Source organism: Lemur catta, chromosome 2 (genome assembly GCF_020740605.2).
Source record: "Lemur catta isolate mLemCat1 chromosome 2, mLemCat1.pri, whole genome shotgun sequence".
Taxonomy (NCBI): domain Eukaryota; kingdom Metazoa; phylum Chordata; class Mammalia; order Primates; family Lemuridae; genus Lemur; species Lemur catta.
The window spans coordinates 130122998-130148227 of record NC_059129.1 but is presented as its reverse complement, the minus strand read 5'-3'; the positions used below and the strand labels follow the sequence as shown (position 1 = coordinate 130148227).

Genomic DNA, 25230 nt, shown 5'->3' with positions numbered 1-25230 from the left:
ACAGAAGCGGACCGCGCTGGGCTGCCCCGTCAGGGCTCCAGAAAGGCTCCGCCGCCCGCCTCAATGCAGGGCTGTGCCCGGTCCCGGGGAGCTAGAACCCTACGAGGGTCACAGCCCACGGCCCTGGCACTAAGTCACAGGACGTGGTTGGGTACGTTGAGTTAGCCGGCGGGAAGGCCTGAGGGGCGGCGGCAATCACCAAAGGTTCGGCGAGAGCTGACCCACCGCCTCCAGATAAGAGCTAACGGGAGGAGCACTGCCCTGGAGTCAAGAGATCCGGGCTGCTTCTCCCACAACTGGAGAGGCGAACGAGTCATTCTACTCGGGCCTGTTTCCTCAACTGTAAAATCAGGGGTCACGATTCCTCCCAGGAATTCAAGATTCTAAAACTGAACAGGATGTGGTAGCACCGCCAGAGCGGAGCTCTATGGGGCGCAGCGGGAACCCACCCACCACAACGCGCCAAAGCCGGAGGTTCTCCCGACCCTGCTCTCTGCCACGTCGCTGCGGGGTCAGAGGGCGGCGTGCGCGTCCCCGCCGGGCCCTGCGTGCGCGCCTCCGCCGGGCTTGCGGCCGAAGCCGGCCGGGTGGGCGGGGCAGAGCGGGGCGGGGCGCTGGGGGAGGGCGGCCGCGTCTGCGGGAGGCAGAGGAGAAGAGAAAAGGCGGCGGCCCGGCGGGGGGAGAGGCGCGGAGGAGGCGGCCGGACGGGGGTGTGAGGCTCGGAGCGTCGCCGGGACACAGCGGGGCAGCCGGGCACGGCGGCTACGGCAGCCAGGGCCTGGGCCGCGGTTCGGCCGCGCCGGCCGGTGAGTGTCGGGAGGCCCGCAGGGGAGGCCGTACGAGGCCCGCGGCGGGGTGGAGACGCCGGCGGCGGCCGTGGGCCGGCGGGCCGGGCCTGGAGCGGAGGAGACACTGCCCCGGGCCGGGCCCGTGCGTGTCCCGGGGCGGCCGTCCGGGCGCGCAGAGAGGGCGTCCGCGGCGCCGGTGTTCGCGCCCGGCCTCCCGCCCGGCCGGCCGTTGAGGCGGTCAGCAAATGGCGACCCACACCCCGAGGGCACCGTCCCGCCAGTCACGCCAGTTTGCGTGTCTGTGTGTTGGGAAGGGACGAAGGAGGAGTTAAACTTAGGAAACCCTAAAAATCTTGAAAGAAACCCAGCTTCTCGTTCCGTTTGGCTTTTAGAAACTTGGGTTCTTTGGGGACAAACGGGTTAAAGTAAGACCTGGAGGAATCATCAACTATCTCCACGGGATGAACGAAGTTGGTAACTTTTCCATTCATGGAAGTGTGAGGATTAGTCTTAGCCTCAGTCCTTGTTAAAGGGAAACTTCTGATTTTTCAGACCTGAGCGGTTGTGTTATTTGTGTCCTGCTCCTTGGAAGTACATTGCTTGGAAGGGCTACAGAGAGCGCATGCTAGATTCAAAGTAATCTCTTGTGAATATGTTTTTAACGTGTGTGTTTGGGAGTCTGGAGGGAGACAGGCGCAACAGTATGTGTTTACCATGGTTCTAGTACTCCATTTCCCTCTCCCTTTCTCTTGTTTTTCTTTCTGAGCCCTGTCGTAAGTCCCAGATAAAAGATGCTTGGGAACGAATTGACCTTTTATTCCATGATTACGTTATTGACTGTGATCCAAGATGAAGTTATTTATGGGCATTCTGATATCAGTGTAGATTAACTTAAAACCCTTTTAATAACAAAAATCCAAACTAAGTTTTAATTTCTATTTGCCAAATTTTAATACTGTGTTATTTCCTTCAGAAACTTGTTAAATTGTATTAGCAGGCTTTGCATTTGCTCACATTAAGGTTTTCCAAAGCAGTCCAGGTAAAAGGAAAAGAGTAGTATAAAATATGCCTGTAGGATTTTTCTGAGGGTTAGATTTCAATATGCAGTTTTCGCTGAATCACACTTCTTTATGCTTAGTCACTGTTTCTCACCGCAGAAGTTTAATTGGGGATAACATGGTGTTTTGATAACTTTTTAGATTGCCAGTTTGTTTTTACCTGGTACTTTAATGCGGTGACATAAGCTTTTTTTTGGTTTTGTTTTTGGATTCTGGAGATGTTAGTGGGTGGAGTTTTGCAAATGTTAGAACTGAAGTTTTAGATATAGACAAACTTTTATGTATTCCAAGTGTACTAGGTATTTAATTTCAATCCGGTATTTCTCCATGTCTAGTATTGGGAGCTTTTCTTTTTTTTTTTTTAAGTGTCCTAATAAAGTATACCATTAAATAGCAATACTATACAAGTGATTGTTAATATTTTAAGATACTTTATATAGTTAGAGAGGTACTTTAAGGTCACCAAAATAGGCATTGGTTAATGTGTTTACTGTTTGATATAACAGGTTTCTAAAATGTGACTATTTTAATGGGATAAGCTGTATGCTATTCTGTATGATTTTGGACAAATCTTTTAACTGAGTTCCCAAGACTGCTTATTTTGATAAAAGGAGTTGTATGGAATGGCATTGTATTTGTAGAATTCTTTGACATTAAAGTCTTGAGTGAAAGGCTATATAAAATAAAATTTAATTTCAAATTTGGTGTGATGAAGTAGGTGAGATTGGCCTGGAACTAGTTGGTTCTATTAATATATTATAGGTAGCTAATACAAGCATACCTCAGTTAAAACCCAGTCTGTGAAAATCTTTTACAAAAAAAGTCTTTTTTTAAAAGAGTAAGTAATGTTAGCATTAGATAGTTCCTTATATGATTGTATTTAATAAGCTTTATAAATTTAAATGACCTCATAAAAATATACATAAAGCTTTGTGTATATTAATGTGGCTTTTGTGTAAATGGAAGTACACCTGTTTTCTGAGAGCAGCATGTCTATATCCTGTTAGATACACACAATTGTAACCAACCTTTGCAGAGTTCTAGATTATTTTCAAGGATAAGTAACTGCTTCAGGGTCACAGAACTGAGACTTCTTGGAAGCCCACTGCCTCATGCCATGCTGCCCATTTTAATAAACTGAGTTCTGCCATTTGGATGGGTTATTTTTATCTGAGTATCAACTCAGTTGGGTTCTGGTCTGAGTATTAAATATTTATTAATATCATTTCAATTTCTGATGTAAGTCTATGACAGTTTCATTTGTCTATTTAGTGGAGAATATTGCAAGTAGTTAGAACTTTCATTTAGAATGAGCTAAATAAGCTACTCATGACCATGACCATGTTTAGAAATTAAAGATATATATTTTGATTATATCATAGGTGAAAGGATAAAAGCTTGAAAAAATTTTTCCATGTAGTTAGATCATTCATTCTGTAAATAAAAAGTCAGAACCAAAGTTTAATAAAGGAATATACACATTGTAATCCATTTAGCCATTTTTGACTGGGAGCATGTGCTTTGAGTTTGGAATTTAATGATAGTGGATTTTTTAAAATCTTGTCTTACCACCCCCCCCTTTAAAAAAAAGACAGATAAGATATCCACCTGAGGTACAGATTTATTATGTGGTCTTTAAAGCTGAGTGCACCTCATGAGCAGATCAATCAGCAAGTGTTTGTGTTTGCTGTGCACTACTACCTCTGACTGTACAAAGGATGAGATTTGCCTGGGAGGAGCTTATAATTGATTATTAAATTTGAAATTTCATTTGTGGGCTTGTAATAATGGTTAATTGAACAAGTCCATTTATAGTTCCATATCAGCCTTACATTGGAGCAACATGCTACTGCATAAGTAGAATTCTATTTCTTCTAATACCATGCATATTAATTGTAATTTAAACAGTAGGCTGATGCCATTTCCTATTTTGAGCTTCTTTTCCTCACCCTGTACTCTACTCAGCACTTTTGCATGTTCAGACATTAGCCTCTGCCTTTTTGTTCCTAGTGCTTCTGTATTCACTTTTCCAGTAATGAATGCACAGTTGATTAGGGAATTTAATCATAAAGGTAAATGTTTCCTCCTGTGCCTTTTGTTATTATTTAAGATTTTAAAACAGTGGAAGGTTGAAATTAACTTTCTTTGATTTGCTTTTTTGATAGATGATTTGTCTTACTCCATATGTAATGCCTGGAACATACTACCCTACGTGCTCAATAAATGTTTCAGCACCATTGACGTTTTATGGCCAGTACAATGAGATAATATTGACTCAGTTTAATTGTCTGATGGCCGATCTGTAAGATTGTATCTTTCATGGAATGTGTAGTTTGCAGTGAAATCAAGAATCTCATTTGTTTTGGAATCCATTTTGTTTTTCTTGTGTTATAATTCTTCACATATTTAACACAAATGGGTCTCTAATTGAGGCAGAGTTTTGAATGTAGGGAACAGTAAGAATGAGTGAGACGGGTGGTCCTGACCTTCATGGAGCTTATAGTTTTCCTGTGGAAATAAATATTAAACAGAATAATGATTTACTAAGAGTTGTCATCATTATTACCAAGGAAAAATGCAGTGTGTAATGAGCATTTACTATACAGGATTCGTGCCTTGTCTTTGGGGTATATGGAAAAGTAACATTTAAGCTGATACTTAAAGAGTTGAGGTGGCAGGACATGTGGGGAAGGAAGATGTGTGGGTGTGTCTGTGTCTTGGAGGCCGAGGCAAACATTTAGGAACAGCCCTGAGGTAGCAAGCTGTTTTAAGTACATTAGGTGATTTTTTTAGCATATTTTAAAATCATGCTAATTTGTGATTCTTTACTTATTTCCTTATATGTTTTAATGAATTTGAAAAAATAAATGTTTTTTTGAGGACAGTGTCTTTATGACTTTAATGACAAGATCGCATTTCATTGTATGGGAAAATGCTGTGTCTTAAAACTATTTTTATGTATTGCTTGTTAGCCACAGAGTATGAGTTGCCAAGGAACTTCTCTTAGAGAAAATTGAAACTTTTGAAAGCATTTCATCATTTATAGATATTTTCTAGTCTAATGAAACTTTTTCCAGTAATTTAAATTTAAGTGTAAGTTAATTGAGATGCTATTTGGCATGTTAGGATTCTGATTTAGGGGAGTTAAAAAAAATGAAGAGTTTTAAATTAAGCTCATTGTGAACTTGAAACCTCAGTGTTAGCAACATGTTTTCTACTGGGCCTGCTGTGTCACTGTTCAACTGATAAATCAAGGATTGATGTCTTTAAACCTGTTTCACAGGGTTTGTAAGCAGTTGTGAAATACTTTATGAAGGCATATTTAATTTGGCAATAGTGATCTTGATTAGAAAAGGGATGATCTGGGAGAATTTTAAATTCTGAAGCTGAGGATTTTATCCCCAGAATACTCTTTGGGGATTGACTATTTTCTTAACTTATTTGTTTTCTTTTTTTTTTTTTTAATTCTGGGAAAATTTATTTTATTACTTTTTATACAATTTTTACATAATTTTCTACTCTCTCCTTTTTTTTTTTTATTTCAGCATATTATGGGGGTACAAAAGTTTAGGTTACGTATATTGCCCTTGCCCCCACCCTCGAATCAGAGCTTCAAGCATGTCCATCCCCTAGACAGTGCACATTGCACTCATTATGTATGTATACAACCATCCCCTCCTCCCCCCACATCTGCCTGACACCCGATTAATGTTATTCCTAAATGTGCTCTTAGGTGATGATCAGTGAAACCAATTTGATGGTGTGTACATGTGGTGCTTATTTTTTCATTCTTGGGATACTTCACTTAGTAGAATGGGTTCCAGCTCTATCCAGGAAAATATAAGAAGTGCTAAATCCCCATTATTTGTTAATATGTTTAACTGTAGAATGGAATTGAACTTGATTCCTCCTTTGTATAGCTATTTTGAGAATTTTTAAATTCATAACGTTGTTCCATACATTTATACTGAGTATTATCAATGTAAATTTAAAACACATATGTTCAAAGTAAAGTGATGTGCTATTTATTAGAAAGGACCAAAAAGACTTTCTTAACCCCATAGGTAGTTAAGTGTTGTAATAAACTACATGCAAAGTTGTGTAATCTCCATTCCTCAAATAACATCTTAAAATTGGATCACCAGTTACTGAAGCGCTGCCTTATTTTCTTAAGTAAACGTATCTGTTATTGTCCATGTACGTTGATCAGGTACAGATTTAAGTCCTAGCTCTGCCCCTTACTAGGTAGATGACCTTGGGCAAGTCACTTACTCTTTCTGAACCTGTTTTCTCTGGATTGTTATGAGGAATAAGTGACACAATATATGTAAAGAAGTATAAAGTAGGTACTTAATTAGTGTTCTCTTTTCCTGCTCTGTAAGTCCACTTCATTAAATAATAAGTGTTGTGAACTTATTGCTATGGATTTTTTTAACCTTCTTATAGGAATAGTGTGAAAGAGGCTATTTATTTTGAAATTTGACTGCTTCTCCCTTGAAAGTTATTGCTGTTTTATTCATTTAACTAAGTGTTGTTTGTAGCAGTTGCTATTGTAAACATTTTTGAATTAAGTGATGTTTTTAAGATGTGTTCTGCCTGGTGTTGTCACATGATAGTGTGTACAGTAACCTAAAGTATCCCTAAAAGTTCTAAGAGCACTGGTTACTTCTGTTGAAACTGCTTGTATTTTTAGTTTTCTCCCGTAGTAATAGTCAAGCTTATAACTCTTAGCAGGTGAGATGAACTCAGTTGTCTAGGTGTTGTAACTAAGAAAGCTATAGCTGTTTTCACAATGTAATCACTCAGTAAGATTTGTCTTAATTCTTAGTAAAATTTTTCTTTGAATGTCTGCTTAATTTACAAATGTCATTATTACTCTTTTATTTCTTCTATTATGACTCTTCTAGCATGTCTATTTTTAATTTACAGGTTCTACACTTCCCTATAAAATTTATGAATATAGACATTCAAAAGTGTTTAACTCATAATTTGTAATTTTTTAACACAGTTTAAAAATAACGTTTTGGTGTTGCATGTGTACCTTGTTTTTCCTTGGCATCATTGAACACCATAGTATCAACTCAGAACTTTTCCACTTAATCAAGAAAAGCTCTATTAATGATGATTTAGGTATTTTGTTAGTCTAGTTTGAGAAAAATCAAGTCTCAACTAGAGAAAATGTTATAGTAATTTGGGGTGTGATTACTTAAGCTACCTGGAACCAAGATAGAATTTATGAAAAAATATGTCAGAGAGCTAACAATCACTTATGCACTGAGGTTAAGAAAATACGCTAAGAATCAGCTTCTTATCCAGAAAATTGTCTACTACATTGTCATTTAATTTGAGAAATGTTGAGTTGAGTTGCCTGTGCCATATGCAAGTGGAAATATATCACAAATAATTAGTTGTAGAGGTCTGGAGTTTGGAAGAGGAATCTCAGCAAGATGTATGGATGGATTTTCAGCATATGGGTGGTAATTGGAACTTTTGAAGAAAATGAGAACACCCAGGGGGAATATATAGAATGAGCAAGAAATGACATGGAACGCTAAAGAAGAGTAATATTTAAGATGAGAAAAACTAAGGGACAACCCAGAGAGGTAGGAGGAAAACTGTAGACTTGCGACATTATGAAAAGTAAGGGAAAGTAATAGTCTAAAAAGGAGGAATTAGTCATCCCCATGATATAAGGGCCAAGGAAGATGGGGTCCGGAAAAATATGCTCTTTGGATTTAGTATTGAAGATCTCAGTAGAGCAGTTTTAATTAATAGGGGTAGTAAAAATAAAGCCAGATTAGAGAGTTGAGGAGTATATGGGATATTAGAAATTTTTTTGGTTTGTTTTTAGTTTTTCTTCTGAAAACTTAATAAGAAAAAAAAGAATGGTAGCAAAAGGGGGATATTATTTTATTATTTCAGTTTTTAAAGAATATTCTTTTAAGTTTTTCCTGCTAATAGGAAACAAACCAATAAAGAAATTGAAGATTATAGAAAAAATATATTGAGTAGGCTCAATAACTAAAAGTAAAATGCTTATACTTTGTTTTTGATATAGAACTTTTTTTGATCACAGTTATAAGGCATATTTTAAAGCAGGAAAGACCATTAGGTATCTGTAATCCCTTCATGTCATCTTATAGACACTACTTTTCTGCTTAAAATTCTCAGTGACTTCTGATTACTAAAAGTCTGACCTCCTTGGAGAAGCATATAGCACTAATTATCATTTGTCTCATACTTGTCTGGCCTCATCTTTCACAACTGCCTCGTGATCCAGCAATACTAGGAAACTTGAGGTTCCCTGAACATGTTTTGCCAATTCATGCTTTTCTGAATTTGCATATGCCATTGTTTCAGCATCAAAATGCCTCCTTTCCTTACCAACTTACCCTTCCATACATAAGATTTCTCTTCTTTCAACACTACTTTGAATTCTTCTCTAACCCTAACTCATAATGATGATGATGATGATGATTCTCTGTGCTACCATTTTATTTCTCTTGTGTTGATCACATAATAATGTGTTATAATTTTTACTGTCTTTGAACATAATAATGTGGTATGATTTTTACTGCCATAAGTTCTTCAGAGGAGGCATCATGTCTTACTAATCTTTATTTTGCCACACCAAACACAGTGCCTGGTACATTGTAGTTAAACAGTAAATAGGTGTTTAATGTATGAGTGGAAACTGTAGCCCTCAGAAGTAAGTGATTTGCCCACAGCTCAAATTATAACTTTTATTTTCTGGATAAATTCCCTGTTTGTTCTAATTAAGTCTTAGTGTGTTGATTTGTTATGGACTTTATGAAGGCATATGTAGAAGGAGACATCAATAGATGAAATCTTAATGAATTCCTTTATTTAAAGGGAATAAAAAAGGAAACGTCTAGTAAAGTTTTGGTTAGGTATATTCATGAAATTTGGATTATTCCCTTTTAGGAATATGATGAGGTCTCTGTAATGTGGGATACATTAAAATAAGTTTAGTTGAAATTACAAAAGTAAAAGCTAAAGTCTTCTCTGAAATCTAAAAGTTAAAATACACATTAACTTGTTATTGACATTAATTTACATACTACATAGTACTAGAATTTAGGTGGTATAATTTGAAACTCTTGCCCTTTTAGGCATATTGGTATATAATATATAAGAATGATTTTTTATGACATTTTAAAGTACTGAATTGTTACTTGAATCAAAGTGCTTATGTTCTTTTAAGAACTTGATTGTGTATAAAATTGATTATGTATAAAAATTATATGTATTGATTACATATAAAATTAATGGGTTAAATATGTTTATATATTTCATCATAAAGTAAGCTAAGATGCATTAGTGATTTGGTTTATATTATTAAACAATTTTGAAAAATCAACCACTTGTTCCCTAACTTCTTATCTTTTTTCCATTTCAACAACTAGAGCTGGACTGGCCATTATGGAGGAGGAGCTGCAGCATTCACACTGTGTGAATTGTGTCAGTAGACGGTGTATGATCAGACCAGAGCCTGGGATTTCCTGTGACTTGATTGGTTGTCCATTGGTTTGTGGAGCAGTTTTCCATTCTTGTAAAGCTGATGAGCATCGACTTTTATGTCCATTTGAACGAGTGCCTTGCTTAAATAGTGACTTTGGATGTCCATTTACCATGGCCCGAAATAAAGTTGCTGAACATCTAGAAATGTGTCCTGCAAGTGTGGTATGCTGTACTATGGAGTGGAACAGATGGCCAGTTAGTTATGCAGACCGGAAATCGTATGAAAATCTAAGCAGAGATGTTGATGAAGTGGCACAATTAGATATGGCCTTGGCCCTTCAAGACCAAAGGATGCTCTTAGAATCTCTCAAAGTAGCCACCATTATGTCAAAAGCGACTGATAAAGTATCTGAATCTAAAGAACAAATCTCAGTTAAATCAAGTGTCCCAGAAATACCACATACTAATGGTTTGGTATCTGTTGATGAAGAATCTTATGGTGCACTTTATCAAGCTACTGTAGAAACAACCAGAAGTTTGGCTGCTGCTTTAGATATCCTGAACACTGCCACAAGAGACATTGGCATGTTAAATACAAGTCTTTGTGCTTCCCCTGATGAAATAGAAGAAGAACAAAATGAAAGAGAAAGCTTACAGGATAGAAACTTAAAAGACCAAGAGTATCTTTCTGAGGATGAGATAGGAGCAGTAGGTGGAATTGATCATAATGACACAAGTCAGAATGCCCAGTCTGAACAAAATGGTTCAAGCGATTTATTATGTGACTTGAAAACAAGTTCTTATGGCACTTCTGCTCTTTGTAATGGCTTTCCTTTGGAAAATATGTGTACACAGATCGTAGACAAGAATCAGAATTTACGTGGTGATTCAAAACAAAGTAACTTAACAAATGGAGAATGTGCAGCATCAGATGGCACTTCAGAACCTTCCAGTTCACTTTCAGTAGCAGCACAACTTAGGGAAGTAATACCATCCAATGCTTTGCCTAATGGCACAGTTCAGCATATTCTTATGGCAGATGGTGAGGATGAAGGAGAATTGTGTTGGAGGAAAGTAGACTTAGAGGACTTGAGGAATGTGGATGTCTTATCTTTCAGTCATTCTCCTTCATTCAAATTTCTTTCTAATTCATGTTGGTCTAAACCAAAGGAAGATAAAGCAGTAGATACATCAGATTTGGAAGTTGCAGAAGATCCCATGGGCCTCCAAGGAATAGATCTGATCACAGCAGCATTACTCTTTTGTTTGGGAGATTCTCCAGGTGGGAGGGGTATATCTGATAGTCGCATGGTTGATGTCTATCACGTTGACTTTGGGACTCAGACTTTTTCACTTCCGTCTGCAATATTAGCTACAAATACAGTGGTTGGGGAAATAGCCTCAGCTTCAGCGTGTGATCATGCCAATCCACAGCTTTCAAATCCCAGTCCTTTTCAGACACTTGGGCTGGATTTAGTATTGGAATGTGTCGCTAGGTACCAACCCAAGCAGCGTTCAATGTTTACCTTTGTGTGTGGACAGTTATTTAGAAGAAAAGAATTTTCTTCACATTTTAAGAACGTCCATGGTGATATTCATGCTGGACTGAATGGCTGGATGGAACAGAGGTGTCCTTTAGCTTATTATGGTTGTACCTATTCTCAGCGTAGATTTTGTCCATCAACACAAGGAGCAAAGATTATACATGACCGCCATTTGAGGTCATTTGGAGTTCAGCCATGTGTTTCTACAGTATTAGTAGAGCCTGCTAGAAACTGTGTGTTGGGATTACATAGTGACCATTTAAGTAGTCTTCCTTTTGAGGTCCTGCAGCATATTGCAGGCTTTCTTGATGGCTTCAGTTTATGCCAGCTCTCATGTGTATCCAGGTTAATGAGGGATGTGTGTGGCAGTCTGCTTCAGTCTCGTGGAATGGTCATACTACAATGGGGGAAAAGGAAGTATCCAGAAGGAAATTCATCATGGCAGATAAAAGAAAAGGTTAGTTGAATCTTAACTGGATTAACCTCTTACTTGACATGAAGTAGGCCCTTAATAATGCTGCTAAATTAATATCTTGTTGAGAAATTGACTATCTCCTAAAACTTACTAAATCAATATGATGACAAATTTTTTAATGATAATTAATGAAGAACTAGAATAGTTAGAATTGTTTGTCATGATCACAGATTTATTGCAGCTTTCCTAGGAGCAAGAAGAAAATTTTTTGTCCTGCTTATAGTTGTTACTTTCTCTCCATTCTTAGCAGTGTTTTTCTTAGGATTTGCTTGTTTCAGGTAGTACCTAAAAAGAGATGAGAAAAAGTTATAACTACTAGTATGGGGTCATACTAGTAAGTTACCCATGAAGTATTTGGAGGATAGAGAACATAATGGATGGATAAGAAAATGTCTTAGGCCAGAGTGAGGTAAAAGTAGAACAGTAGAGTTTGATGTTGTGGGTGGGGAGTCTGGGTTTAGTACAGTACAAAGGAGTGATGCATACTGTGTTGGAAACTTGAGCTGGAGTATTGGGGAGACCTAAACAAATTCAATCTTCACCATTTTCCTCCTCTGATAACCCTACTTTTGCCCAGCTTCTATTTGAGGCATTACTCAGTGGAAACCAGAAGGCATTACATATATCTTTGATTGAAGGTGTTTTTCATTTTAGAACACTTAAAATATGAAACTACATTTTATTACGTCATTAAATATGAAATGTCCAATTTCTAATCAAAAGTGTAGTTTATTATATCTTAGACAAGAAGCAGTACAATTAATCAAAGTATGCACCTAAACTACCAACACAGTTTTGCCATCTTAGTGGTAGCTTGTTTATGCCAGCAGCAAAGAAGCCTGGAGAGTGGGTGGTGATGAAATTGCAAAAAACATTTTCCACAGTTTGTTCAGAATCGAATATTTTTCCTTGCAAGAAGTGGTATAAAGCCTGGAAGAAGTGGTAGTCAGTTGGTGCAAGGTCTGGTGAATACAGTAGATGACAGAGTTTCCAAGTCGAGCCGCTGTAGTTTGAGCAGAATTATTTGTGTGACATGTGGTGAGTCTTGGCTTGCAAGAAAATTGGCCTGTCTCTGTTGACCAATCTTGGATGCTTAATCACAAGCATCCTCATCATTTCATCCAGTTGGTTGCATTAGATATCCACTGTAATTGATTGACCAGGTTTTGTGAAGCTATAGTGGATAATACCAGCGCTGGACCACCAAACTGACACCATTAGCTTTTTTTGATGAATATTTAGTTTTGGACTGTGTTTCGGCCCTTCATCTTTATATAGCCATTGTGCTGAATGCTTGCAGCTGTCAAAAAGTATCCAGTTTTGATCACATATAACAATATGGTGTAGAAATGGTTCACCTTTATGTCGTGACAGCAAAGAAAGGCAAGCTTTGAGACTATTTCTCTTCTGAAGCTCATTTAATTCATGCGGAATCCATCTATCCAGCTTCTTTGCCAGTTTGTTACAGATGGTCCAATATTGTTGGGATATTAATATCAAACCTTGCTGCTATTTCACGTATAGATTGAGATGGATTTGTTTCCACTGCAGCTTTTAGCACATCAGTGTCCACCTTGGTCTCAGGTCCCCTACATGGCTCATTTTGAAGATTAAAATCACTAGAATGGGACTTCTCAAACCATTGATATCCTGTGAGTTCATTAGCCACATTCTTTCCAAACATTTTGTTAATATTTCAAGCTGTCTGCACTGCAATGGTTCCACAACAGAAATCATATTTGAAAATAACACAAAGTTTTGACTTATCCATGGTTTCACAAAAATTGCTCTAAAAAAAGTGAAAGATAATCACAAGCCAAAATGTGCATTTGTAAGACTGAGGATGTACCTTCACAATAAAAATAAAATAAGTAGTGTCAAAGTGAAATGTCAGAAATATGAACTGTCAAACTTAGTACTTAAGGACATTTCATACTTAATAACCTAATATAAAGTGGAAACAATTTTGATAAACTGCACATTTGACTGCACAGCATTCAAATTTCTGGTTACTTTATTCTTAGCACCCTTACTTTCTCTTTTACTCATTGCTCTAGTTTTTCAGAATTCTGCATCTACTTTTCAGTTCTCCTGAGGCTTTAACCTATAAATGAACACAAATTATTTTATGCTTTTTTTTTTCTCAAAAGGGAATTCTAGTGGCAGAAAGTTTCACCTGCTGTGTGTATGTATGTATTTTCGTTTTCCAGATGATTTGGTGGTTTTTTTTTTCCTTTTAGGATGGGACACTCCGAGTATGGCCTCTTTTTTCCTTGCCCACTAGTATTGATATATGGAATGAAATATTTTCTAGGGATTTTATAATCATTCCTGCAGAAAATCTCACCTACTCTTCATGTTTAAATTGCCGTCATTCATAAAGGTTATTCACACATTTATACCCTCACCATTTCCTCTACTTCAGACCACCATATATAAGCATCTACTGGACATCACTACTTGATTATCCTACAGCTTCCTCAAACTCAACATCTGCAGCCTAACTCCACTCCTCTACCTCTCTTAATCTCAGACAATGTTATCATCATCTACCAAGGTGCCGAAACCAGGAATTTGGGAGTTAGGGTTCACTGCAATTTTCCTATATCCAGATAATCAGGAAATCCTGTTGACTCTCCCTTCTTTATACCTCTCAGGTTTGCTTCTCTGTTTCATTGCCACTTCCCTAGTTCACTGCCAACTTTAGTTCTCTTCTGAATTACTGCAACAGCTTCTTCCTAACTGGGTTTCTACTTCCAATTGGGCCAGTCTCCAACATATTCTCTACACAGAGCTATAATAGAATGAAATATATTTTCTTAAATACAGTTCTTATGCTGTCACTGCAGTGCTTAAAACTTCTTTGATATTTGCCCATTACCCCTGGGATAGAGGCCAATTCCTTAATAAAACATTGAAGACTTTGCATAGAAGAATTTTCATAATCTCATCCTTACTTACCTCTTCGGTTTCCTCCTGCCACTTTATAGTCTAGCCACATCGATCTACTTATAGTTCCCTGATGTTTCCTTGCTTGCCTTAAGACCTTTCAATATGTTATCTCTAATACCTATGTTTGAACCCCTGCAATATGCTAGACAGTGTGCATGAGTACTTACTTTTAGTAGCTTATTTAATTCACTGTACCCATTTTACAGATGAAAAAACAGGTTGGGTAACTTGTCCAGCTAATTGATGGGTTCAGATGTGAGGAGCCTGTCTCTTGAGGTTATACTCTTCAGCTTCTTGCTATATCCTGCTTACTCTTTGGGTCTTACTTCCTGAAGAAAGCCTATTGGAACCCCTACCTTGACGCCTTCAGGGAGGTGCACTGTCTGTGTTCCTGTGGTGCTCCATTATATGCCCTTACTAAAGTACTCACCATGCTGTTTTGAAAGTCATTGATGAATTGGCAGTTTCAGTCATTGGACTGTAACTTGAGAAGTGGGACTCTATGGAAAGCAAAATACCTAATGCTTTGCATAACATCCACTGTATAGTAGGCTCTAAGTAAATACTTGATGGATTCTTGAATGAAAAATTGACCCATTACTAAGAAACTTTGTCATCAACAGGTGGGAGTCATCTGTTTTCTTTTGCCTGCTTTTCCTGTGTTTATTTCACCAGACTCTTAGTTGTGAGGAGTAGAGAGGCTGCCTACTACCATTGAATCTTTCAGCTAATTCATTCTGCCAAAGCTTAAAGAAAACTCCTAATTCCTCCTATAGCTGTGAGATACGGGGAATTGTAAGGGAGGCTAGTGACATATAACTAGGCCTTGACTGACTCCAGGAAATTTCTCCATACAGGCCAATTGATCATAACCCTAAGGAACATAGGGCGTACCCTTTGTGCTGAACAGTGGGGACTTTTATTGCTAGCTGAAAAATTATTGTGTTTCCATAGAATTTAAAGGTATCAGCCACCCCAGGAAGACGTTACCATTCTTTCCTGAGAAGTTGTAATGAGGCTGAGTGTTTTTCCCCAAATCTGCTACTTTCTAGAGTATCTGTTGTTTATCATATATTCCATGTTTTCTAACTAGATGTTTGCCTAGTGATGAACTTAGCTAGGATGCCTAGGCCTGTCCTGCCCCATTCATGCTTGTTACCTAGGTCTGTCCTGCACTGCATTCATGCTTTTAACATATCTTCAGGTAGCTTTCTATTTTCAATTGTAAAGATGAGAGGGGGCCACAGTAGTCGCTGCTGAACTAGTAAGATGACAGTGCTTCAAGGCCCGGGGCTGCTGAGTGTGCACAAGGGGCAGTAGCTCACATTTTTACCAACAGACAAATGAACAGGATGGCAGGTGAATGTTTTGCCTATAAACACATTTTACAATGATACGGACTAAAGTAGAATCTATTTTACAAATGCTGTTGTATAAATTTTCAGAAACATTTTAAATAAATTGAAGCACCTGTGTTCTTAAATATTGCTAAGTAACTTTAATGCTTGTGCATAGTGGAAAGATAAACTACCTTAGCACACAATATTCCAGGGTATTTTTTAGTACACTTTATGTGGTATAAATAGGAATGGGAGAAAAACCTGTAGAAAACAATATAACAACACTTGTATTGTCAGTATCTCCAGGCTGTGGATAATTCTATATAGCCAGTTAGTATGAAAGAATAGTGTGCTAGGAAGTAGCTCTGAATTCATAAGGTTATGATTTTTAAATAATCATTTTATAAGCCAGGTTGCATGTAATTTTTAATGTTGGATTTTGTCCTTTTTTTGTTTTTAAATTTATTGAAGTCATATCATAGAAGTGATTTACCTTATAAATATTTGATAAACAGATTTGTATCCAGATTTACTACTTTTTAATTTTGTAGCTAAATACTTGAAATTTTATACTGATATGTCTCTAACAGTAGCCATGTATGTAGTCAGAGCAAGAAGTATGTTTTGATTCTCTATAAATTGACATGTTTAAATCTAAAGTAGAATTTTCTTCTAGGTATGGCGATTCAGTACCGCATTTTGTTCTGTTAATGAATGGAAATTTGCTGACATCCTAAGCATGGCTGACCACTTGAAGAAATGCAGTTACAACATTGTAGAGAAACGAGAGGAAGCAATCCCATTGCCATGTATGTGTGTGACACGAGAACTCACTAAAGAAGGACGTTCACTACGCTCAGTTTTAAAGCCTGTACTTTAAAAACTGTACTTTCCCTTGCACATACATACGAGCACCTAGTGTAATATCTTTGTAATATGTGATACTTTAATGTATTAAAGATTACAACTAGCTAAATTTATTGTCACTATGTATATAATGTTTTGAAGTGACATATATTTTTATAAAGTACTGTTTAGTTGGGAAGAAGTTGCCTTAATGTTTGAAATGTGTGAAATTTTTGGAACTTGCTGGACAGGGTGATTTAATTTTTAGCTACATAATTTTCAGAATTAGTATTTTTAATGGTGTGCATATTTTGGTTCTTAAATTTTTTGCTTCTTTAACTAACAAGATCCTGACCAAACAATTTATTCCTCATGTTTTCTGTGAGTTGCAGCCCATGCAATGAAAAAGCAAAACTTTGATTAAATTTTTGCAGCATAGGTTTTTCAGATAAAAACATTCTCAGTTGCTTAAGCACTACCGTAAGATCATTATAAAGTTTTTATTTTGTAGTGCTCCCTATATACAATTGTTGATGCATAGGTGATCTCTAATGTATAATTACATGATATTTAAAATCATGACTAATGTTTGGTAATGCCGTTTATCTTGATTTAAAAATAATCCACAAAGATATTTTCATCTTATGTACTTATAACTATTATACAAAGAGTAACCAACCATATGCAGCTTTCTTTTTTGTTAGATGCCACATCCAAAGACTCATGGCAATGTGTTATATGACAGGTTAAAGCAAAAACAAACAAAAAGCAAGCCTGTGAATGTAAGTTAAACTGTTCATGTTATTACATATTTGCTATTTGGTGTTTGAAAAGGAAATATACCTCATTTTAAGTTTGAATTGGGCATATTGTGTGAGTAAATTTAAAAAATTCAGAATGCAGAGGGCTTAACTATTCTTTTACATAAGCATTTAAAATTTTTGCCTTTTGCTTATAAAAGTTACAACTGTGTTTTATGACATCTAAAAATGTGAAATTTGGCATCTTCTTTGTAAGACGACAATCATGCAGAAACCTGTCTTGGTGGACAATCTCTTCGAGACGTTTCCAAGTTAATTTCCCATAGACTTCTCTACCAGGAAAGAAAGAATTGCACCTTTGTATAAAAATCAAAGTATAGTAGAAAAATATTCAAAGACCTATTTTTGAAGTATTTTATTATTGTTTTCAAACTGATTTATACTATTAACCTGATGTGGTCAGTTTAAAAAGTGAATATCAGTATTTAGAAATAAATTGCAGAGATGGGGACATAAATAATTTCCCTAAGTAAATTCTGACATTTGGTAGTCTGAAATAGTGACAAATTACTTTGTTAAAATTGTCAAAACTCTATCGCGTCTTCTGTTCCTGCATTTGTCCCTGTGAGTATTCTATGGTTACTAGGTTCTTGATTCCCATATATGGCAATCAGGCTGGGTAGAGACGTTCCTTGGGCATTAGACAAGAATTCTGAACTGCTAAAGACTTGTTTTGGTTGGATCAAGACCTTAGTACAATTAAAAAATGTAGCATTAAAGACAAATCAATTGTTTGGCCTCACCTGTCATTTTAAGTAGAATACTTATTTCTCATTGCTTAAACTTTTTTTCAACTATGAGATTGATGCATAAACAATCTCTATTTCTATGAAAAAGCCAGAAATAAGATCAAATACTGTAAAATATAACTCTGCCTTTTAAAGTTTTGCTGAAGAATGTGTCTATGGTTAGGATAGCACAAGCATTAACTTTTTGTTTTATAGTTATGCTTTTTAAAATCTATGGTTTTTAAGTTTACACTTCTTATTTCCACACTGGATCATGAGATGTTTAACATTTTTCCCACCTTATATTTCTTTTACACATCTTTTGCTGTCTTTTTTGTTATGCCACCATACTATTTTGTTAAAACATTTTCTTTGTGAAACATTTGTTCAAGTTTTAATAAAATTAACATTTTCCCTTTATATGGTTCAGTAACTTAAAAAGAAAAACTTTCATTCAATAAAATTTTAATACTTGTTTGACAAATTCCAAACACAATCCTGTTGTTTCTATAACGTGGTGGGTTTTCTGCATGTTTTTAGGAGTCACTTGTTTTATCATTGCTCACCCATGTTTTACTGGTGAACATTAATTTTCTTAATGTGACAAACTCCTTAGTTAGCTTTCTGTGCCCCTTTGGTGTCTTGAAAGTAGTCTCACATAGGGGTATTGAAAGGCTGAAGAGTTTCTGGCATGATTATATCTCTAATATGTGTAATGGGAACCATGTATTTAGCCTCTTAAGCATGTAAACATTTGTATGTTGGCCTAGTAGATTGTCATTTGAGAAGTCTTTGTTGATTCCTTAATCTTTGCTAACCAGCAAGATAAAAGGGCAAGCATCAGAATGAAGGGAAATATTTGAATTCACTTTTATTCTCTGCCTCCTTCCCTAGTACTACTTGTTAGCTTAATGTCTCCCTCCTTGTTTTTCTCTCCTTCTCTCTCTCCCTCTCTCATTGGCTTTTGAGACTCACAGATACTCTTACAGCAGTGATTGCCAAACTGTGGTCCCTGGACCAGCAACATCATCACCTGGGAATTTGTTAGAAATACAAATTCTGAGCCTCTCCCCAGACTTAGTGAATCAGAAACTCTGGGGTAGGAACCAGAAATCTCTTTTAACAAGGTCTCCAGGTGATTCTGATGCACATTAAAGTATTAGAACTTAGAGGAAAGCCTGGGACATGCCAGCTACCCTCTGATGCATTCTTGGAGTGGATATATATATATATGTATTTGTACTTATATGTGTAATTGAAAATTAAGAGTGGTGATAACAGTTAAATTAAAAGATGTGTCGTCTCAATCTTACAGCCATATGACAAAATACATTGGGTACTATGGTTGTTGGACTTTTATATTTTAAACTAGTATTTACAAATATTCACTAGTATTTTACTAGTGTTCTGTTGAAGGCAAATTGCAGTGCAAACTTTAATTCATTAGCAGTAACATTTAGCCTAGTCATCTCATTCTCTTGTTTAGTGATTGCAGAGTCATGTGAACGTATTTTTAGGATAAGCAAAGAGAGTAGAAGTAGGTAAATACTGGATTAAATCCCACAGAAACATTTGTAGGGATCCTTTCAATCCTATCAATAAGATAATATTAAAGATTGGGTTTCTTATTTATTAGTAGTATAGAATCTTTTTTGACCGTGTGCTGCATATCCTGTCAGTGTTGTTGCTATCAATATCTGTCCCTTAACATTGGATATTGGGATCTTAGTAATGTGGATGATAATGGGATTTTCAACAAAACTTCCATGTCCCTTGAAGATTTGGTGGTTTAAGTTACTATATTGATAACAGATTTACCTGTGGAGATTTAACTAGTTTTAGGTGTTTGGAAGCAAAACAGATTTCTTCATGTTTTGCATCCCAACCTAAACAGAGATGGAGTTTATTTTTCAAATTTCCTAAGGAAAAGTTATTCAGATATTTAAAAATGTGTTTGTTCCATGCATGACACACCCCACTGGAACTTGCAGAGTTGGTTGTTTATAAGTACAGTAGAAAGAAAGCAATTGGCCCTTATTTTCAGGAGAAAGACTTTTGATGGAAAGAATTTCTCTGATAGGTGTTTGGCTGGTTATCTAAATGTTGCTGTAGGTAGTCTTACTTAACATGTTCATGAGGCCTAAGAAGCCAGAGAATATTAGTTATACCTTTAAAGAAAATCAGCTCATTAGTGACTTGGTCGATAGTGTTTGAAATAATTTAATGATGGGTTTTGTTAGGATTTATCTAAACCTGATTTCCAAAAAAAAAAAAAAATCACTTTAGTAAAGGCCAACTCTAGTGAAATTCTTTCTAAATAAAATAATGGGAAAAAAAGAATGGCTTATTTTTGAGATCACTTTTTACATAATTGTTCCTTTTATTTAAAAGACCAAAGTGAGTTCAAAATGTAAGATCTTTCAAATTTCTATTTTATGGATGAGAAAACTAAGGTACTCAAAGTTTAGGTACTGATGAGTGTATTGGGGAGAAATGTGTCCTGACACAGATCACTTTTCCACTTTACAAATGCAGAAAGAGAAAGGACATTTTGATATAAGGAAATTTGAAAAATATTGTTTCCTAGATTATTTGATTACTAGTGTTTTGGAAAGACTTTTGGGGCTATACCAACAGCAAACAAAGTAGAAACTAACCAAGTGTGGTATGTTGCCCTGAGAATCTTTGCAAAACTAGGACTTTTTGCTGAATTTTACAAGTATTTTATTGCATCTGTGAGTGAAAAAATTCTGTATTTATTTGACATGTATAATCTTCGTAATTAGCCAGTACATCTTTTGATGTATTAATGGAGATATACATCTTGAGATGCTTTGTTACCTTAGAACATTTCAAAACTGACATTTTGTATTCAGATTGTTTTGTATCTCAATGTATTATGTGGAGAATGACTTTATTATAAAGAATCTACAAATAGGTTACAAGGAAGATTCATGAACGTGCTTTTATAGAAAGAAATACAGTAAAAAATCATTGATGTGAATCTTCTTTTTTAAAAATGATTTTTGGTCTTTTAGACATGCTGGACTTAAGCTCTTTTACTATGAAGGAAAGCAATTCTAAAGCAAACTGACAACATAAGGAAGATATGTTTCTTTTTTATTAATACCGATAAAAATTAAGTATTTCCAAAATCATTTTATTAACCATTTGCATGCAAATATCATAAAGTGAAATGATTCTTCAACACAGTTTTAGTGGTGATAATAGTTCATGTGTTTGAAAGTAATAAAACTGCATTTCTATTGAAGTCTTACTAAGATCAATTCATCAGGTAAAATTATTCTTTCCCAAGATAGACAAAATCGTCAGGTTTAATTTTTATCTTTTTCTAATATAAATGGTTAGAATTTGTTTCTCAGACAAGACCTGAGAGAAATAGATTGATATTTGTGTTCATTCTTTGGCAGAGGAACTGACTAGAGTTAGCTTTTTATATCCCTTCCAGGCAAAGGATAACATTTTGTTACATTATTAAGTAGTAGTTATGAGGTGTAATGATATAGAAGAACAGTAGCAATAATTTGTTATTGCTCAAAAGACTGAAGTTGAAAGAAGGGGGTCCTGCACTCTGCTGTCCTAGAAATTTTTTCTTTTGAATTTCTTTTCCATATTGTCATTATTGCTTATCTATCCCATGACTTTTCAATTTTCTGACAAGGTAATCCTAAATTTAGTAGTTGTGTTCAGTAATTTTAGATTTAAGCAACTTATCCCACTTTTTTAAAAGTCCCTTTCAACTCACCAATGAAGAAACAAATTTTCTTCATTTGTTTCCTCAAAAACAGCACATATTGCTAAATCAAATTGAAGTATCAGCATTCAGTTTTAACCACATTATTTGATTAAAAGAAATCAAGCCATAGAAATGAAAATAATAAGAGTACTACATATGTTCAAGTAAGATTACCCAATGAATAATTATGTCAAGTGGATGTCATTTATATCAATTGATGACTTCTGAAAATTGTTACTGTATTTTTAATAAAGGATTTGAAATGAGAGAACAGTATTGATTCCCTACAACATTCCAATAGCTTTGTGATAACAGCCCTGACTTATGATATAAGTTGCTTTGAATAGTTAATAATTCAGTGGACATGAATTCTAAAGATTTTTATTCTTCATAAATTCTAACTGCATTCTGAAAGATAATTGTGCTGACTGACTCACTTACCTCAGAGGCCAGTTTCCAGTGTTCTCTTTTTTTTTTTCGTGATTGATATTAATAGTTGTCATTACCTTAAATGCAAAAGGATATAGTATTCTTTGGGGAAAAAACATGCTAAGTGAATAAAGCTGGACACAAAAGGCCAGATATTGTATGATTCCATTTATATGAAATACGGAATAGGCTAATCTGTAGAGACAGAAATCAGAATAGTGGTTGCTGGGGGAAGAGGGGCGTGACTGTTTATTGGGTATGGGGATTCTTTGGGATTGATGAAAATATTATAGAAGAAGATAGTGGTGATATTTGCACAATGTTGTGAATGTGCTAAATGCCATTGAATTCTATACTTTAAAAAGGCAAATTTATATGTATTTTACCACAACTTAATATGATATTTGCAGTCATTACCAAAGCCAAAAAGTACAGTTTTCCCAGGGTTTGTGAAATGCCCAGACTATGGTTTAGAAATAATTTATAGCATTAATAATGTCACAAATTTATTCAGTTTTAAAGTCCAGATGGAATTTATGGATTCTCTTCACAGAAGTACTGTGGACAGCAGCAGAAATAAAGCTGTAATCCATCATAATTTCCTTATATTTAATACATCTGTGACTGAGTAATTGGCTTCTGCAGCAATATTTATTTTTTACCTTTTGTAGTTTATTGTGATTCCTTGCAGCACATCTCAATCATGCTTTTTAACGATCTGTTTTAAAAATCATACTTTGAAACAAATTTGTATAATTTTCAAGGTTATTTTTATAGTTTTATACTTTGTTTCTTTTAAAGAGCAAATGCAATTATGTATGACTAAATTAATAAATTGAACTGATGTATACATTTTGTATTCTTTTGTATTGTCTTGTGGGAAAAAACTATTTGAATCTTGAGATTGGTAGGGACTTTAATGATCATTTAGTTTTATTTTATATTTGGGGAAATTAAAGCTGAGTTTGTGTGTTCTTTCATTCACCAGGCATTTACTGAGAACTCGTGCTAGGTACTGTGTAGGCTTGATTCTGGAAGGTTGTTTCATGCTTAAAGTTTAACAGGTAATTTGTTTCTCTCTTGTTTATTCCATCATCTAGTAACTATGCCAGACACATGGACAGACAAGTTTCAGAGGAGGGAAAGCAGAGATTCACTTTAAATATAATTCTTCTCCAAACACTTTAAAGAGGTGTTCTTTAGTACAGTAAAGTACACATGATCATAGGCAGTCTGTTACTCAAGGAATGCATTTATTTTCATGATTTTGGAAAGGAGGTATTTTCAGATCACTTTAAACCAATTATTTCCTACTGTTCTAAGGAGCCGACTTAGAATTGTTGATTCAAATCAACCTTAAAAAAGTTAAATTGCTTTGTACATAACTGTGCCTCTCATGTAGTTGGGGGTACATACGCTCTAAGTTGAACAACAATTAAGTATGAGCTTAACAGAATGAGGCTGACAGTGTGAACTAAGCTATCATGATAAACATAGACAAGAAGAGACTTGCACTACAACAGCTTTACTTACACAGTGCAAAAGAGTCCAGAGTCAAAGAGAATGAGAGGAAGGTAAATAATTGTGATAATTGGTGCTCTAACAAATTTGTTGTGATTTTTCACTTTGGTGATTTTGTATTAATTTTTTGATACTTCTTACCAAATAGGTTATTTGACCCAGACTTTCTTAATTATCCACTTTCTCTTATTCCATCCCTTGCATGCTGCATTTCTGCTGCACTGTATTTCTTACCACTTTCCAAACACTTTATATCCTCAGTGTCTCTGAGCTTTTACATATGCTATTTCTTTTGCCTAGAATGTTCTCCCCCAACTTCTTTTCCTGGTTCATTGGTGAGGATCCAATTCTCATCTACTTTTTTCCTAGACCCTCTCAAGGCAATGTGTCATCTATGTTCTTATGTTTTGCTTTCATTTTTTTATCATCTTTTTTCAATATTAATCACACTGCACTGCCATTATCTATTTGCTAGTATCTGTGCACCACTAAATTGTGGGCCGCTCTAGGTAGAGACCACATTATCTTAGTCGGCTTTGGATCCCTGTACCTAGCTGAGAGCCTTACACACAGAAGGCATTTGTTGATCTAACAATGAAAAATGTTTAAATAATTTTAATGCTGTTTCAGTTAGCTTTTGCTGCATAACATGCCACCCCAAAACACTGTGGTTTAAACAACAGTATAATTAGCTCATGATGGGTTGGCGGGGCTGCTCTGGTTTGGCCTGACTTGGCTGATATCCGCCTGGTTGGCTCACACATCCATGGTCAGCTGATGGGTCGGCTGGAGGTTAGATGATCTAAGATCACCTTACATGTCTGGCAGTTGGCAGGCTGTTGGCCAGGGGTGATGGGAATGATTAGGCCACATGTCTCTCATCATCCATCAGGCTAGCCCAGGCTTATTTACATGGCAGTAGCAAGAACAGCAAGAGAACAAGCCCCACTGTGCAAGCCCTTTCCAAGCCACTGCTTATTACATTTGTTAATGTCCCATTTTCCAGAGCAGTCATATGGCCAAACCCAGACTCATGAGGTGGAGAAATAGACTCTACTTCTTGATGGGAGGAACAACTAAGTCATGTTGCAAATGAATGTGTATGTAGGAATGAGGAGAATCACATCCACTTAAATCTACCACAAATGCCAGTGAAATTTCAAAACTTAATAGTTCCTCCACCCCTCTTAAGATTTTTCTAACAAAAAATCCTGAATATTAGAGCCAATTCAAAATCAGAATTATTTTTTGCTTTTATTTTCAAACTGGAAAGAGCATTTTAATCAGGGTTCCCCAAAGAGATTATATATATATATATGCACATATATATATATGTATGTGTGTGTGTGTGCTATAAGTGTGTCCATCCCCCAGACCTCACCCAGTAGGTGTGAATATATCCATTCCTTCTTCCCCCCACACCTGTCCAACACCTGATGAATGTTACTACTATATGTGCACATGGGTGTTGATCAATTAATACCAATTT

The 25230-nt window shown here is 36.1% G+C and overlaps 1 protein-coding gene across 1 annotated transcript; it reads left to right on the top strand.

The window, feature by feature from the left end:
- Nucleotides 1-618: 618 nt before the first annotated feature.
- FBXO30 (F-box protein 30) lies at nt 619-18518 on the top strand. Its single transcript, XM_045544525.1, has 3 exons — nt 619-806; nt 9274-11329; nt 16316-18518. Exons 2-3 carry the CDS (start codon nt 9290-9292, stop codon nt 16517-16519), a joined length of 2244 nt encoding a protein of 747 aa, XP_045400481.1. The 5' UTR covers nt 619-806; nt 9274-9289; the 3' UTR covers nt 16520-18518.
- The last annotated feature ends 6712 nt before the right edge of the window (nt 18519-25230 follow it).